This window comes from Sciurus carolinensis, chromosome 16 (assembly GCF_902686445.1).
Source record: "Sciurus carolinensis chromosome 16, mSciCar1.2, whole genome shotgun sequence".
Taxonomy (NCBI): domain Eukaryota; kingdom Metazoa; phylum Chordata; class Mammalia; order Rodentia; family Sciuridae; genus Sciurus; species Sciurus carolinensis.
The window spans coordinates 64703616-64716296 of NC_062228.1; the positions used below are offsets into that span (position 1 = coordinate 64703616).

General features: G+C 55.5%; 1 protein-coding gene across 1 annotated transcript in view; it reads left to right on the forward strand.

Annotated features, from left to right (window-relative positions):
* Window positions 1-12681, forward strand: part of LOC124966220 (uncharacterized) — a 34871-nt gene that overhangs the window by 2498 nt on the left and 19692 nt on the right. The window contains exons 3-8 of the mRNA XM_047527261.1: window positions 1537-1909; window positions 2296-2408; window positions 4701-4751; window positions 4891-5009; window positions 5481-5582; window positions 12256-12283. Of these exons, the coding sequence (XP_047383217.1) occupies window positions 1537-1909; window positions 2296-2408; window positions 4701-4751; window positions 4891-5009; window positions 5481-5582; window positions 12256-12283 (786 nt within the window). The remainder of the gene's footprint in view (window positions 1-1536; window positions 1910-2295; window positions 2409-4700; window positions 4752-4890; window positions 5010-5480; window positions 5583-12255; window positions 12284-12681) is intronic.

Consider the following 12681-nt stretch of genomic DNA (forward strand, 5'->3'; position numbering starts at 1 on the left):
CAGGGCTGTCCAGGAAGCCCTCCCTCCTGACCCAGCACAGCCCAGTCCTGGACCCTGGAGAGAACCTGACCCTCCAGTGTCACTCAGACAGTGGCTATGACAGATTTGCTCTGTTCAAGGAGGGGGGACAGGACCTCCCACAGCTCCCTGGCCAGCAGCTCCAGGCTGGGCTGTCTCAGGCCACCTTCCTTCTGGGCCCTGTGAGTGGCTCCCATGGGGGTCGATACAGATGCTACGGTGGACACAGGCTCTCCTCTGAGTGGTCAGCCCCCAGTGACCCCCTGGACTTCCTGGTCACAGGTGAGGAGCCCAGATGTCCAGTCAGTGACCCAGACTCTGCCCAGCCCTGTGGGGGAGGCCCAGGAGGTGATGGGCAGGGTGAGGTGTGGGGTCTCAGGAGGGAGAGAGACAGGGAGGGTCAGGGAGGGGCAGAGAAGACAGAGACAGGGAGGCACAGGGAGAGGAAGATCAGAGACCCTGAGCCAGACAGAGAGCACAGGGTCCTCAGAGAGGCCCTGGTGAGGTCTCAGCTCAGAACAAGCTGGGTCCCCTCACCCCTCCTTCCTCTCTCTAGGACACTCCCTACCTCACCCTCCCTCTCAGTGCAGCCGGGTCCCACAGTGTCCTCAGGAGAGAAGGTGACCCTGCTGTGTCAATCATGGATCCAGTGGGACACCTTCCTTCTGGTCAAGGAGGGGGCAGCTGATCCCCCCCTGCGTCTGAGACCAGAGTCCAGAGCTCCAGGGTTCCAGGCAGAATTCTCCATGAGAGCTGTGACCTCAGCCCTGGCGGGGACCTACAGGTGCTATGGGTCTCAAAGCTCATCCCCCTACCTGCTGTCATGGCCCAGTACCCCCGTGGTCCTGGTGGTCTTAGGTGAGGGACCCCTGACCCCATCCTCTGTGAGCTAGGGATTCACTCAGGGCCTGCCCAGGACAGCTCTGGGACATGAGGAGAGAAAAGTGGGGTGACGGTGGGCAGGGTCTTGCCCATGTGGGTGGCCAAGAGTTCGGTGGGTCCTCCCATGTGGCACATCACTCCTCAAGCCAGCAGAACAGGAGTGGGAGGGCTGCAATGTACCTGGGTGACCCTCGAGGTGGTGGGATTGGGCTGGGATAGGAGAGCCCCACCCTGCCCTTCTGATGTCTGATCTCAGAACCAACACCTTGGGGGTCCCGCCCCTGACACCCATTCCTTGGCCACCAGACCTCAGGCTGGGGCCTCTGGCCGGGCCCTGCTGAGCTCACCTGCGGCTCCATCCTCACTGCACACCTGAGCCGTGGGAGGCGGTGCTCCTGCTCCCTGGCCACCCTGGGTCCCTGCCCACACACTCCCAGCTGCTCTGCAGTCTCCAGCACGCCCATGGCCAACCCCTGTCCTGAGCGCATCAAGCAGCACTCGCCTGAACAAGGGGCCGCCCTGGGCAGTGGATGGAGACAGCAGCTGTGGGCTGAGGCTGGGGAGCCTGGAGGGAGCTGGGCTGAGGGCTGGGATCTGAGTGGCTGTGCTGGGACCCAGCCTCTGATTCCCATGCAGGGACCCTCCCCAAGCCCACCCTGTGGGCTGAGCCAGGCTCTGTGATCACCTGGGGGAGGCCAGTGACCCTCTGGTGTGAGGGGACCCTGGAGGCCCAGGAGTACCGTCTGGAGAAAGATGGAAGCTCAGTGCCCTGGGACAGACAGATCCCACAGGAGCCCAGGAACAAGACCAAGTTCCCCATCCCAACCATGACACAGCACCATGCAGGACGATATCAATGCCACTATCACAGCCCTGCTGGCTGGTCAGAGCGCAGTGACCCCCTGGAGCTGGTGGTGACAGTTGAGAGGACACTCAGGCGTTTGCCAATTTTGTTTGTTCAAAAACTGAACTCTTCTTCTTATGTTGCTTTTCATTGTCTGACTCATCTGCCTCTCCTCTGAGCTCTAATTTCCTTCCTCTTACTAGTTTTGGATTTGGTTTGCTCCTGTTTCTCTGGTTCCTTGATGTGTGGTGGCGGATGGAGCGTTTGAGATCTTCCTTGCCGACTTTCTCTCGCACCCTCTGAGCTGCAGGCTTCCTAGGCTGTCTTTCAGTGTTTTGTTTCTCTGAACAGACTTTTGAATTTCCCTTTTCATTTCCTTATTGGCCTGCTGGGTTACTCAGGAGTCTGTGGTTTAGGGCCCTGTATTTGTAAGACGGCAATTAGGGCCCTGTATTTGTAAGACGGCAATCTCCTGCTGATAACTGCTGTCTGATGTCCCAGTGTGTGCAGCAGGTGGCTGCTGGAATCTCTGCCTCCTACCTTCTCTGAAGCCTTCTCGTGGCCAACATGCTCTTCCTGGAGACCGTCCATGTGCCGTGGACAGGAACACGCACTCTGTTGGGGAAAGCATCCTGCAAATGCTGTGAGGTCCATCTGGCTGAGGGTCGGTTTCAATCCTCGGCTGTTGGCTGGCTTGCTGCCTGGATGACCAGTCCATTGTAAGGACAGGACGTGGACTCACTCTCAGGACAGATGACTCTGGGAATGCTTGCTTCACAGAGAAAGGGTGCTCTGGGGTTGGATGGTGTATTCACACCTGTATCTTCTGGTTGAAGAGACTCCTTGGTGACATAGTGGCCCTTCTCTGTCTTTCTACACTGGTCACCTTGGAGCCTGCATTCCTAACACAGGTGACAGTCGCGGCGGCCCGTGGTCATGTTTGCAGGCATCGCCTCTGCCCTCCCCTGGCCTTCACCCTCTGTGTCCTTCAGGTGAGGCGAGTGTCTAGTACGCAGCACACAGTTGGACCTTCCTTTCATCGGCCAGCCCCTCCGAGTGTTTAACTGGAGAATTTAATCCACTGGACGCAGGGTCACCATGGAAGCGGAGGCCTGCCGTTTCCCACTTGGTCATGTTTTGCGGTCCTGCTGAAACCCTTTGCTCTTGTCTCCCAGCCTCCATTTGCCCTTGGCCGCGGTAGTTTCTGTTCCACTGTTTTCTTCCTTTTCTTCTCGCTTGTGCCCCAGCTGCAGCTCATCTCTTCGCAGATACTCCAGGTGGAACACCAATAATATTTGTTAATATTGTCTTACTCTTCAGGACACTTAAAATTCAGATTTCTTAGTTCACTGCCCAATAGTTTTGGAGTTTTACTCATACACTCTTGGCTACTCTAAATCAGTTTTTCTGCTTTAATAATTTATGAGTTAGTTCTTTGGTTCCTTTCCATCTTCTAAAATAGTTAATGATAAGCTTAAAAAACTATTGGTTTGGGTATATTAACATTAGCTCCTATGAACTTACCATGGATGCTCTCCTAATTGTTTTCCAATTGATATCTTCTTTTTTGCCTGCTTTTACATTTTTATTAATCTGTGATAGTTATACGTAACACTGGGGTTCATGCTGACATTATCATAAAAGCATGGAATATAACTTGCTCCCCTCCAGTCCCCAGTACTTCCCCTTGCCCTCCCTCCTCTCTCCCGCTGTTCCCTTCTTCTACTCTACTGGTCTTCCTTCTCTTCATTTATACATACATCAAGGTAAAATCCACTTGGTCTCTTCCTAGCTGTACATGGCACAGTGTGGTCAATTCCATTCCACCATTCCTCCCTTTTCCCACCCCTGCTCCCCTCCATCAATCCCCTTCCTCAAGTCATCTGATCTCCCTTTTATTTTAATGAGTCTCCCCTCCTTCTTCCCCTTATTTTGCTCTACCTTCCACATAAAGAGAAAACATTTGATCCTTGATTTTCTGAGTTGGGTTTATTTCATTTAACTTGATGTTCTCCACTTCCATCCACTTACCAGCAAACGACATAATTCCATTCTTCCCAACAGCTGAGTAAAACTCCATATTTATGCCCCATTTTCTTTATCCATTCATCTGTTGACGGGCACCTGGGCTGTTCCATCTCTTGGCTTGGTCACATGGTGGTTCCATTCTGGTCTTTCAAGGAATCCTCACCCGTTTTCCAACATGCTTGTACTAATTTTCAGTCCCACCAACTACACATGAGTGTCCCTTTACCCCCATCCTCGCCAGCATTTATTATGATTTAAATTCTTCATACTTGCCATTCTGACTGGAGTGCGATGAAATCTCCATGTAGCTTTAATCCAAATCTTCCTGATTTCTAGAGAGGTTGAACATTTTATTCATCTATTTTTGCCCATTTGTGTTGGTTCCTTTGAGAAGTGTCTGTTTAGCAATTTTGCCCATTTATTTGTATTTTTGGTTTAAGCTCTTTTAGTTCTTTATATATTCTGGATATTAATCCCCAGTTGGAGGAGCAGCTGCCAAAGATGTTCCATTCTGCAGCCTCTCTCTTCTTGCTCTTAATTGTCTGTTTTGATGTGAAGCTTTTCAATTTGCTACCATCCGAGTTACTGATTTTGGTTTTATTTCTTGGGCTTATTTTCTTACCTGTTAATGTAATTATATTAACTCAAGGCAAATGGAAATTTCATTTATCAATTTCTAAATTATATTAGTATTTTTCTCATTTCACAAACATATGTATGAATTATAGGTCTGAATTTAAAGATTCACCCCTCTGTGTGTCCACCTAATATTTGTGAATGCATACATTTTAAATGCATGTGTGTCTGTTCCACTGGGAAGGGACCGCCTAGCAGCCATGAGCAGTGGAGGCAAATGAACAGGACCCAGGGGAGCGCTGGCCAGCTCTCTGCAACCCCTTCCACTCCCTGCTTTTCTGTTGTGTCTTAGAAGCAGCTGAAACCAACAGCCCATCGCACAACCAGTCAGACCCCAGCACTGGTGAGTAAGGATCTTCCTGTTATGGAGCTGTGCTCGGGGGTCAGTCCCATCAGAAGAAGGCGGTGCCTTTGTGGACCTGCAGGGGTCCCGGGTGATCTGGGTCTGCCCTGACCTCCATGACCTTCTGCCCACTTTTCAGCCTCACGCCGTAGGGATTACACAGTGGAGAACCTCATCCGGATGGGCATGGCTGGCTTGGTCCTGGTGGTCCTCGGGATCCTGCTGTGTCTGTCTCAGCACAGCCAGAGAGGGACCCAAGTAGCAGGCAGGAGGTGAACAGGGAGAGAACAGAGTGCCCTTCTGCAAAGCAGAGCTTTGGAAACACACCTGGCAATCCCAGGAGACTGTGGAAGGATGTGTGGGGTGTGCCTCAGGATTGGCTGGCTGAGCATGGTGAGCAGGCGTGGCTCCTAAGGGGCGTGTCTGGGTGGAGGCCATGGGGATCCTCCTCCGGGCGGTGGAGGCAGAACCCACCTTGCCCCCTTCTCTCACCCCAGGACACCTGGTGCACCCCACAGCTCAGGATGCCCACTGTTTTTGGCCCCCATTCTCTGGGCTGCTTTCCTGTGATACATTATTAAAATATTAGTGACCACACTCTTCGATATGGACCATTGATTCTCTCTCTCTTTCTGACATGGATTTGGATTAACTGAATAGACGGGCAGAAAATTCCAGATGTCACAAGACATGTCCACACTGACAGGTGGCACCCCCTGTTGTCCTCAGAAGCCCTGCGTCTTCACCAGGTGCCACTCCTGGTTCCCCAGAGACACCATTGCTGGGCATCTGGTGCCGGAGGGGTACCTGGTGCTGGAGGGGCACCTGACGGTACTGGCCAACTGCCCTGTGAAAGAACCACGTCCTGACCTGGGCCTTTCCTTGTTACGGAGGGGTCACACGCCTCGGCAGTGAGCAAGGACAGGCCACAACTGGCAGGAGCGAAGGACCAACGGGGCGACATGACATATTTCCCTGCTTCACCAGCTGTTTGCAATGACCCCTGCATGTAGTGCCCGTGCATACTGTGACCCTGTGCATACTGTGACCCTGTGCATGCAGTGACCCTGTGTGCAGGCCTGTGAATGGAGCTGGATTTGCAGGAATGCAGGAGATCCAGGCCCCAGCCCAAGTGCCTCCCTCTCACCAGGGATGATTTAGCCAACACTGCGGCTGAAAGTTCAAGCAGTGAGCTCCAGAGTTCTTGCTGTGATGCTACTGTGTGATATTAAGCCACCTGATGGGTACTTGAGGACACAGACAGGTCCCATCAGGAGGTGACAGCACATCCTCCTTCCTAAGCTGTGGGACCGGCTCACACAGAGTATCTGGCTAGCTCAGAGGGAATCCCCATGGCTGCTTCTCCATGCTGGGTCCCAGCAGCCATGCCATCTGTGGTGTGAGGACCTATGTGCACATGACGTACCTGGCCGGGCATGGCTGCTCTCCTGAGCACAGGCGTGATGGGCAGCGGGGGACGACACTGGGCAGCGTCCCCTTCTGCTAGCTCTTTCTTTCTTACAGAACTAGGCCCAGATGCAGAAGTGGGCACAGGCACGACATTCCGGGTTTCGGTATTAAGGCCCCTCCCAGTGCATATGGTAATGGAGGCCTCACCAAAGTGGTGGTGAGAGGTGGGCCCTTTGGGGAAGTGAGAGGACGCGGGGACTCTGCCCTTGTGACTGGTGCTGGTGTCCTCACAAAGGCAGGATGCAGTCCATGGCTGCCGAGCGCTGGCAAGAGGAGGAGGCAGACATGGGGAAGTCGGGTGGGGCAGCTGGAGGCCGAGAGCGAGGCTGTGTCCACAGACCGCGGAGCAGGAGGGATGCCAGGCGTCCAGAGGCCAGGCGGGGCATGCAGAGGCCCATCCCAGGGGCAGTTGCAGCTGTGCCAGCAGAGCGTCCCAGAGAGCCGCACAGAGCCATCCTTACACCTGGAGTCTTCAGCCCGCTGTGGGGCTGACCCCTGTGGTCCCAGCCACTCGGGAGGCCGGGTGGGCACCTGAGCCCACCAGCTGGAACCAGCCCGGAGAACTAGCAAGACTCCACCTCAACTAACATTAATGCTAGATGGGCAGAGCTTATGGGAAGCACTCTTGCCACCAAGCAACAATGATCCTGTGAGGGAGAGCAGTCGGAACCTCCTGGGGCCATGCGTGTCTGGCACAGCTGAGCTGATAATTCCCTGAGAGAAACTCCTGTCAAACTCCCCAGCTGCTCACCTTAACATGCAGGGCTTCCCATGTCAATCAGCACACAGGGCTTCACCTGTCAATCACCACACAGGGCTTCCCCTGTCAATCACCATGCAGGGCTTCCCATGTCAATCAGCACACAGGGCTTCACCTGTCAATCACCACACAGAGCTTCCCCTGTCAATCACCATGCAGGGCTTCCCATGTCAATCAGCACACAGGGCTTCACCTGTCAATCACCATGCAGGGCTTCCCCTGTCAATCACCATGCAGGGCTTCACCCATCACCACACAGGCTTCACCTGTCAATCACCATGCAGGGCTTCCCAAGTCAGTCACCATGCAGGGCTTCACCTGTCAATCACCATGCAGGGTTTCCCATGTCAATCACCCACGGGGACATCCTGATTTAAGGACAGTGTGATAGGAGCAGGCAGCAGTTTGGGCTCGCCAAGAGGAGGTGCAAGGTAAGGCCAAGCACCGAGGAGGGTGGAGAGAGGAGAGCAGATCTCTTGCCCACGGCTGTCGGGGTCTCATCTGGTGCCAGGACCGGGGAGTGTCCCAGTGTCCCATGACGCTGTAGGTTGATGTCATCTCTGGAGCAGCAACGGCACAAGAAGCCTGGCACCGTGAGCCAGGGACAGCTACAGGAATGCCCACGGCAGCTCTGCACCCAGGAAAGTGAAGCAGACGAAGAGTGTCGTAAGCGGCCTCCCCGGAGCGCGGAGACGGAGGCCGCACAGGCCTTCCTGCAAACACGGTGCAGAGGGCACCGCCCTGCGGCAGCCGGCCGCCCGCCTGGGGCGCGCTCAGAAGGGTGAATGCACGGCCTCCGTTAGCGCACTGATTAAAACACCTTTGAAAGCGCACAGCACACGTGCGGGTCTGGGTACTTGGGTGTCACGACGTCCTGGTTTCCTTTCTCTTTCTTGAAAGGTCCAGGGATTCTTCCCCCTGACATTCCTAACTGCTGTTGGCAAGTTGGCTTCTTAGAGCTTCATGTTAAGGGGTCTCTGTACCCTAACATACAATCTTTAAAAGCGAAGAAAAGGAGAGAGAAAGGAGAGAGGAGAGACAGAGAAAGAGAGAGAAAGAGGATGAGGATAATGACTTTGGATTCGTGGGTCATAAAATAAATTTTGGTTAAGTAGAATTTACGTGTTTTGCTTTTTTGCCAATAAAGTGGAATTCAGTGATTTTAAATAACTATACAATCACCTGGGAAATTAAATAATCATAACCAGCTCTGGGTCAGCACTTTCTGTTGGACGCGAGACGGTGGTCATAGTGATAGCATATAGTACGTGCCATGGTGCATTCCGCACCTGGGGGAGAACTGAGCCTCAGATTAAAACATCAAAATGCACTGAAAGCATTTAATGCAAGTCCAGAATGCAGTCACATGGGTAACGGGGACTGGGCCCAAGTGGTGGCCACATCCAGCCGCGGCGAAGGTGGGGGGGGGCAGCTCTCCACCAGGGGACTCCAGGAAGCCTCTCCCTTCCAGCCAGGCCCCGCCCCCGCTGCAGGCCAGGTGGGAGGAGCTGGGCGTGTTGCCCCGTGGCTGTGGTCAGCTGTACCCTCACGGTAGCCTGGCACTCCTGCTGGGCCAGCAGAGGCAGCGCATGTGACCCGCCCTCCTCATCCTGGTGCATCCTGGTGCCTCTGCTGGAGGAGGGAGAGAGCATGCGGGTGTCCTGCTGTCCACAGCACAGAGCCCTCTTCCACCCGCAGGGCCGTGAGGCCAAGCCGACCTTCACCAGCCAGGCTGTGACTGCCCAGTTATAGGCCCAGGTGGGGCAGGAGGGACAGGGACAGGTTTGTAAGGAGATGCGCCTTCCGCCCTGACTCTTTCCTTCCAGGGTCCTCCTGGTCCAGGGGATCTGGGCACACATGGGTGAGTCTGTCCCCAGACTTTCCACCCCGCAGAAGGGCTGCCCTTAGCAGGAGGGTAGGGGCACAGGGCTTGGGCTGAGGGAAGCCCGTGGGTGAGTCACTTGTGACAGGAGCGTGGGGCCTGGACACCTGTTCCCCTCCTGTGGCAGAGGCCTTCCCAGCCATGCTGCCCTCCCTGGCCCCGAGCCGCTGTCTGGGCAGGTGGACTCGCCTGTGCAGGGAGGCAGCAGAGCTGGAAGCTCTGAGGGCCAGACAGGAGCCAGTGTGTCCCTGAGGGCAGCCCTGCAGAGTGTGCATCCTCATCCCGTCGGGAGAGGCGGGGACCCCGGACCTTGGCCCCAGGAGGTCCAGAGCATTTCGACGCCGGCTGGTCACCTCATGAGTTTCTCAGGTGGGCTGCCGGTGCCTCAGCTGCCTCGGGAGATTTTCACATCCTCTCAGGTTCTTCTCTGACCCGTGGGTGGGTCGGGTGTGTGTTCCGTCTCCGTGTTTGTGTGACGTTTTCTAAGCTCCTGCGAGCATTCCGTGTTTTACACCACGGTCGTCAGAGAAGGTGTGATTCTGGATTTTTGGTTTCTTGGCTTGTTGGTGGCCTCGGTGTGCCCCATCCTGCGGGCTTCGGTGCACCCGACGGGAACGCCTGCCCTGTGCTCTGCTCTGCTCCGTGCCTGCCAGGTCCGGGCCGCGGGCCAGGTCCCACGCTTCCCTGCTGGTCTTGTGTGTGGACGTCCTTCCTGCTGGATGGACTGCGGTCTCTCTCCTCCTTCTCCTCTACCGATATTTGCTCTCTATTTTCAGCTGCTGTGGAGCTGGGTGCAAATATATTCCAGTGGTGCTGTTGTCCTGAGCCGAGCTGCCGAGTCCTGGCCCAGACCCCGTGGAGTCCCACCAGGCCTGGTGCTCCAGCTCCCTGGGCTGGGACAGCATGGACTGTCGTCTCCGCCCCCTCTCCCCAGCTGCAGGTGTCTCGCAGGAGGCACCCACCCGCTGGGTCTTCGGGTTGGAGAACGGACCCTGCACATTCAGGGGATCACTGAGGAATGAGGACTCGCTAGTGCTATTTTGAATGCTTTCTAGCTCTTCTGTAGAAACTTGCTTCCCCTTACTGTCCTTTGGTGATTAATTTTTTTTATAATGGGCTGCTTTGAATCCTCGTTTATCTGTTATGGGTTTTTGTTTTGTGATCACCACGAAGAATATTTAATTTTTATTTTTCTGTATTTATTGGTACCAGGGTTTAACCTAGGGGCACTAACCACTGAGCCACATCCCCAGCCCTTTTCTACATTTTATTTAGAGACGCTTAGGGCCTCACTAAGTTGCTGAGGCTGGCTTTGAACTCACATCCTCCTGCCTCTGCCTCCCAAGTCGCTGGAATTACAGGCGTATGCCACTGTGCCAGGCGACAAAGGATATTTTTCAAAGCCTTTTCATGGGTTATTTTCAGTTGATGGCAACTCAACATTAATTGCAGAAGAAGACGCCCCTCTACTTCTACCCTGTTCAACCCCACCCCCCATTTTGAGTTCCAGGTGGCCGTGTGGCTTTTGTATTGCATGTACCTTAGCGGGTGTGTCACCTCTGCTGGAGATGCGAGTGACTCACGGCCACCCCGTGAGTCTCCAGCACTTCCCATGGGACAGCCTGGAGCCCGCTGCTGCCCCTGGGTGCGTCCTTACGCCCTCCCCTTCTGAGGGCAGCCCTGTGGCCCTGCTCTCTGGGCGCTCTCCTGTGCTCTTTGACCGCCACCCCTGCCCTCCCTCCTGGCTGGTCCGGTGCCTGCTGCGGAGTCTGCCCTAGACAGACCCTCCTGTGGGGCAGCTCCCGGAGGACAGTGTCCCCAGCAGGAGCCTCCCGGGCAGCCCTCCCTCCCTCAGCTCACAGACCAGCTCTGACGTCTGCGGTGTCCTCCCCTCCTGGCAGCCGCGGACAGCAGGGGTGGCTCCGCGACAGGGAGCGTGGGACAGACCCAGCAGGCGGACTCGCACACAGGGCGGGTCACCTGATGGCTGAGGGGCAGCGGCAAGCTCAGCCCCGCTGGCCGTCTCGGCGCATCCATACCTGAACACAAGCGGGGCCAGGATCTCCTCAAGTGGAGGCGCCCGTGGGAGGGGTCTCCATGAGGCCCGCCCCCTGGGGGTCTGCGGGTCACTACAGGCACCAGGGGCGCCCGTAAGAACCAAAGCCCCGTGGTGGTCAGCGTATCCCATGCCTTCCTTATAACGGCAGGATGCCATCGCCATATGTATTCACACGGAATGCGAGCTGAGGTGACATCGCTGTTCATGTGTTAATGTAACAGTGACAATGCTAAAAGTCATATATCATACAATTATTATAATACGACACTGACAATCATATGATAATGTCATATTATTACATACGATATTATGCACTCTACAGCCTGACCATTATACATAATCATTCGCTATTATGAATAGAATGCTGCAATTGTAACCATCACAGTCCCTCCCCTGGGACCAGCGCCCTCCTGCCACCCATTTCTGTTGATAAAGTTTTATTGGAACACAGCAAGACGCCTGCACTCACTTGCAGCGCGGGCTGCTTTCAGGACACCGTGGACGGATGGCCAGCGGTGGCCGGGAGCTCCTGGCCCGCAGGCCCCTGCCGTGTGGCCTGGGCGGGGCCACTGCCTGTGCTAGAGCCGGGTGCCCCCGAGGGGCGGAGCTTTCCATCCACCCCAAGCCGGCCTGCACCTGAGGCCCCGCCTCAGTCCTCTGGACTCGGAGGACACACTCTGCTGGGACCGTGGGCCGGAGCAGCCCGGAAGGGAGAGCAGCGCAGGACGAGGAGACGCCAGGCCAGTGCACATCCCTGTTCCAAAGGAGGAAGCAGCGGCCTCCTCCGGGGTCAGGTTGGCCAACTCGGCAGCCTCTGCTGGTGAGCAGCGTGGGGCAGGAGCGTCCTGCAGCCGGACTGATGGCTAGTGTGTTCCCTCCAGAAAGCCACACGGCGCTTGAGCAGTCGGGACCGCGGCTGGCCAGCTGACCTCCGGAGCCCACGGGTCCTCCACTGTCCCCAGCCTGGCCTCAGTGGGCGTGCTGTGACCACACGCAGGAACCGGTTCCTGATGCCCGTCTGCACACGCCCAGGACACGACCTAATCAGACTCCGCCCAGGGCCCCAGGCCCGCCTCCCTCCACCTGGATCCCCTCCCTCTCTCCACTGATCTCTCCTCTACTTTTGTGAGATCCCTTTTTTAATTCCTCTTCCTTCTCTCCCACCCCAGTCTCTCCCACGTATGACCCAGGACTTTCTGAGTCTGGCTCACTTCACTCAGCATCATGCTCTCCACTTACCAGCAAATGCCATCATTTCTTCCTTCTTCAGGGCTGAGTAGAACTCCCGTGTGTACAGACACCACCCTGTCTTTATCCATTCATCCATCACCAGGGCTGCTCCACACATTTCAAACACCCAGGTAAGAGCACAGTACCTCCCCTGTCCCCTCCAACAGCCCCCGCTCACATGAGGACATGGAATGAGTGAAGTGTAAACCGCAGGGAAGGGTGCTGGGTGTGGTGAGTTTCACGCAGTCAGCATTCCCCGATTTCTGGGTGACAGGAGTCAAATGCGAATGAAATAGTGAAAAAAGATACAAGCCAACTGGGACCTCCTTGCCTCCTGGCAAACAAGACGAAGGACTCCGAAGTACTTGATGCTGACTGGTAGGAGGGAGGGCACCTCACGGTGAAAGCAGACCAGCCAGGAGGAAGCCTGTTCTGCAGGGTTCCACGTCCCACTTGAAGAATCACCAATGGCCAAAAGTTTGTGAGCAAAAAATAAAATAAGCTGGATGCCGTGGCACCTGCTTATCAT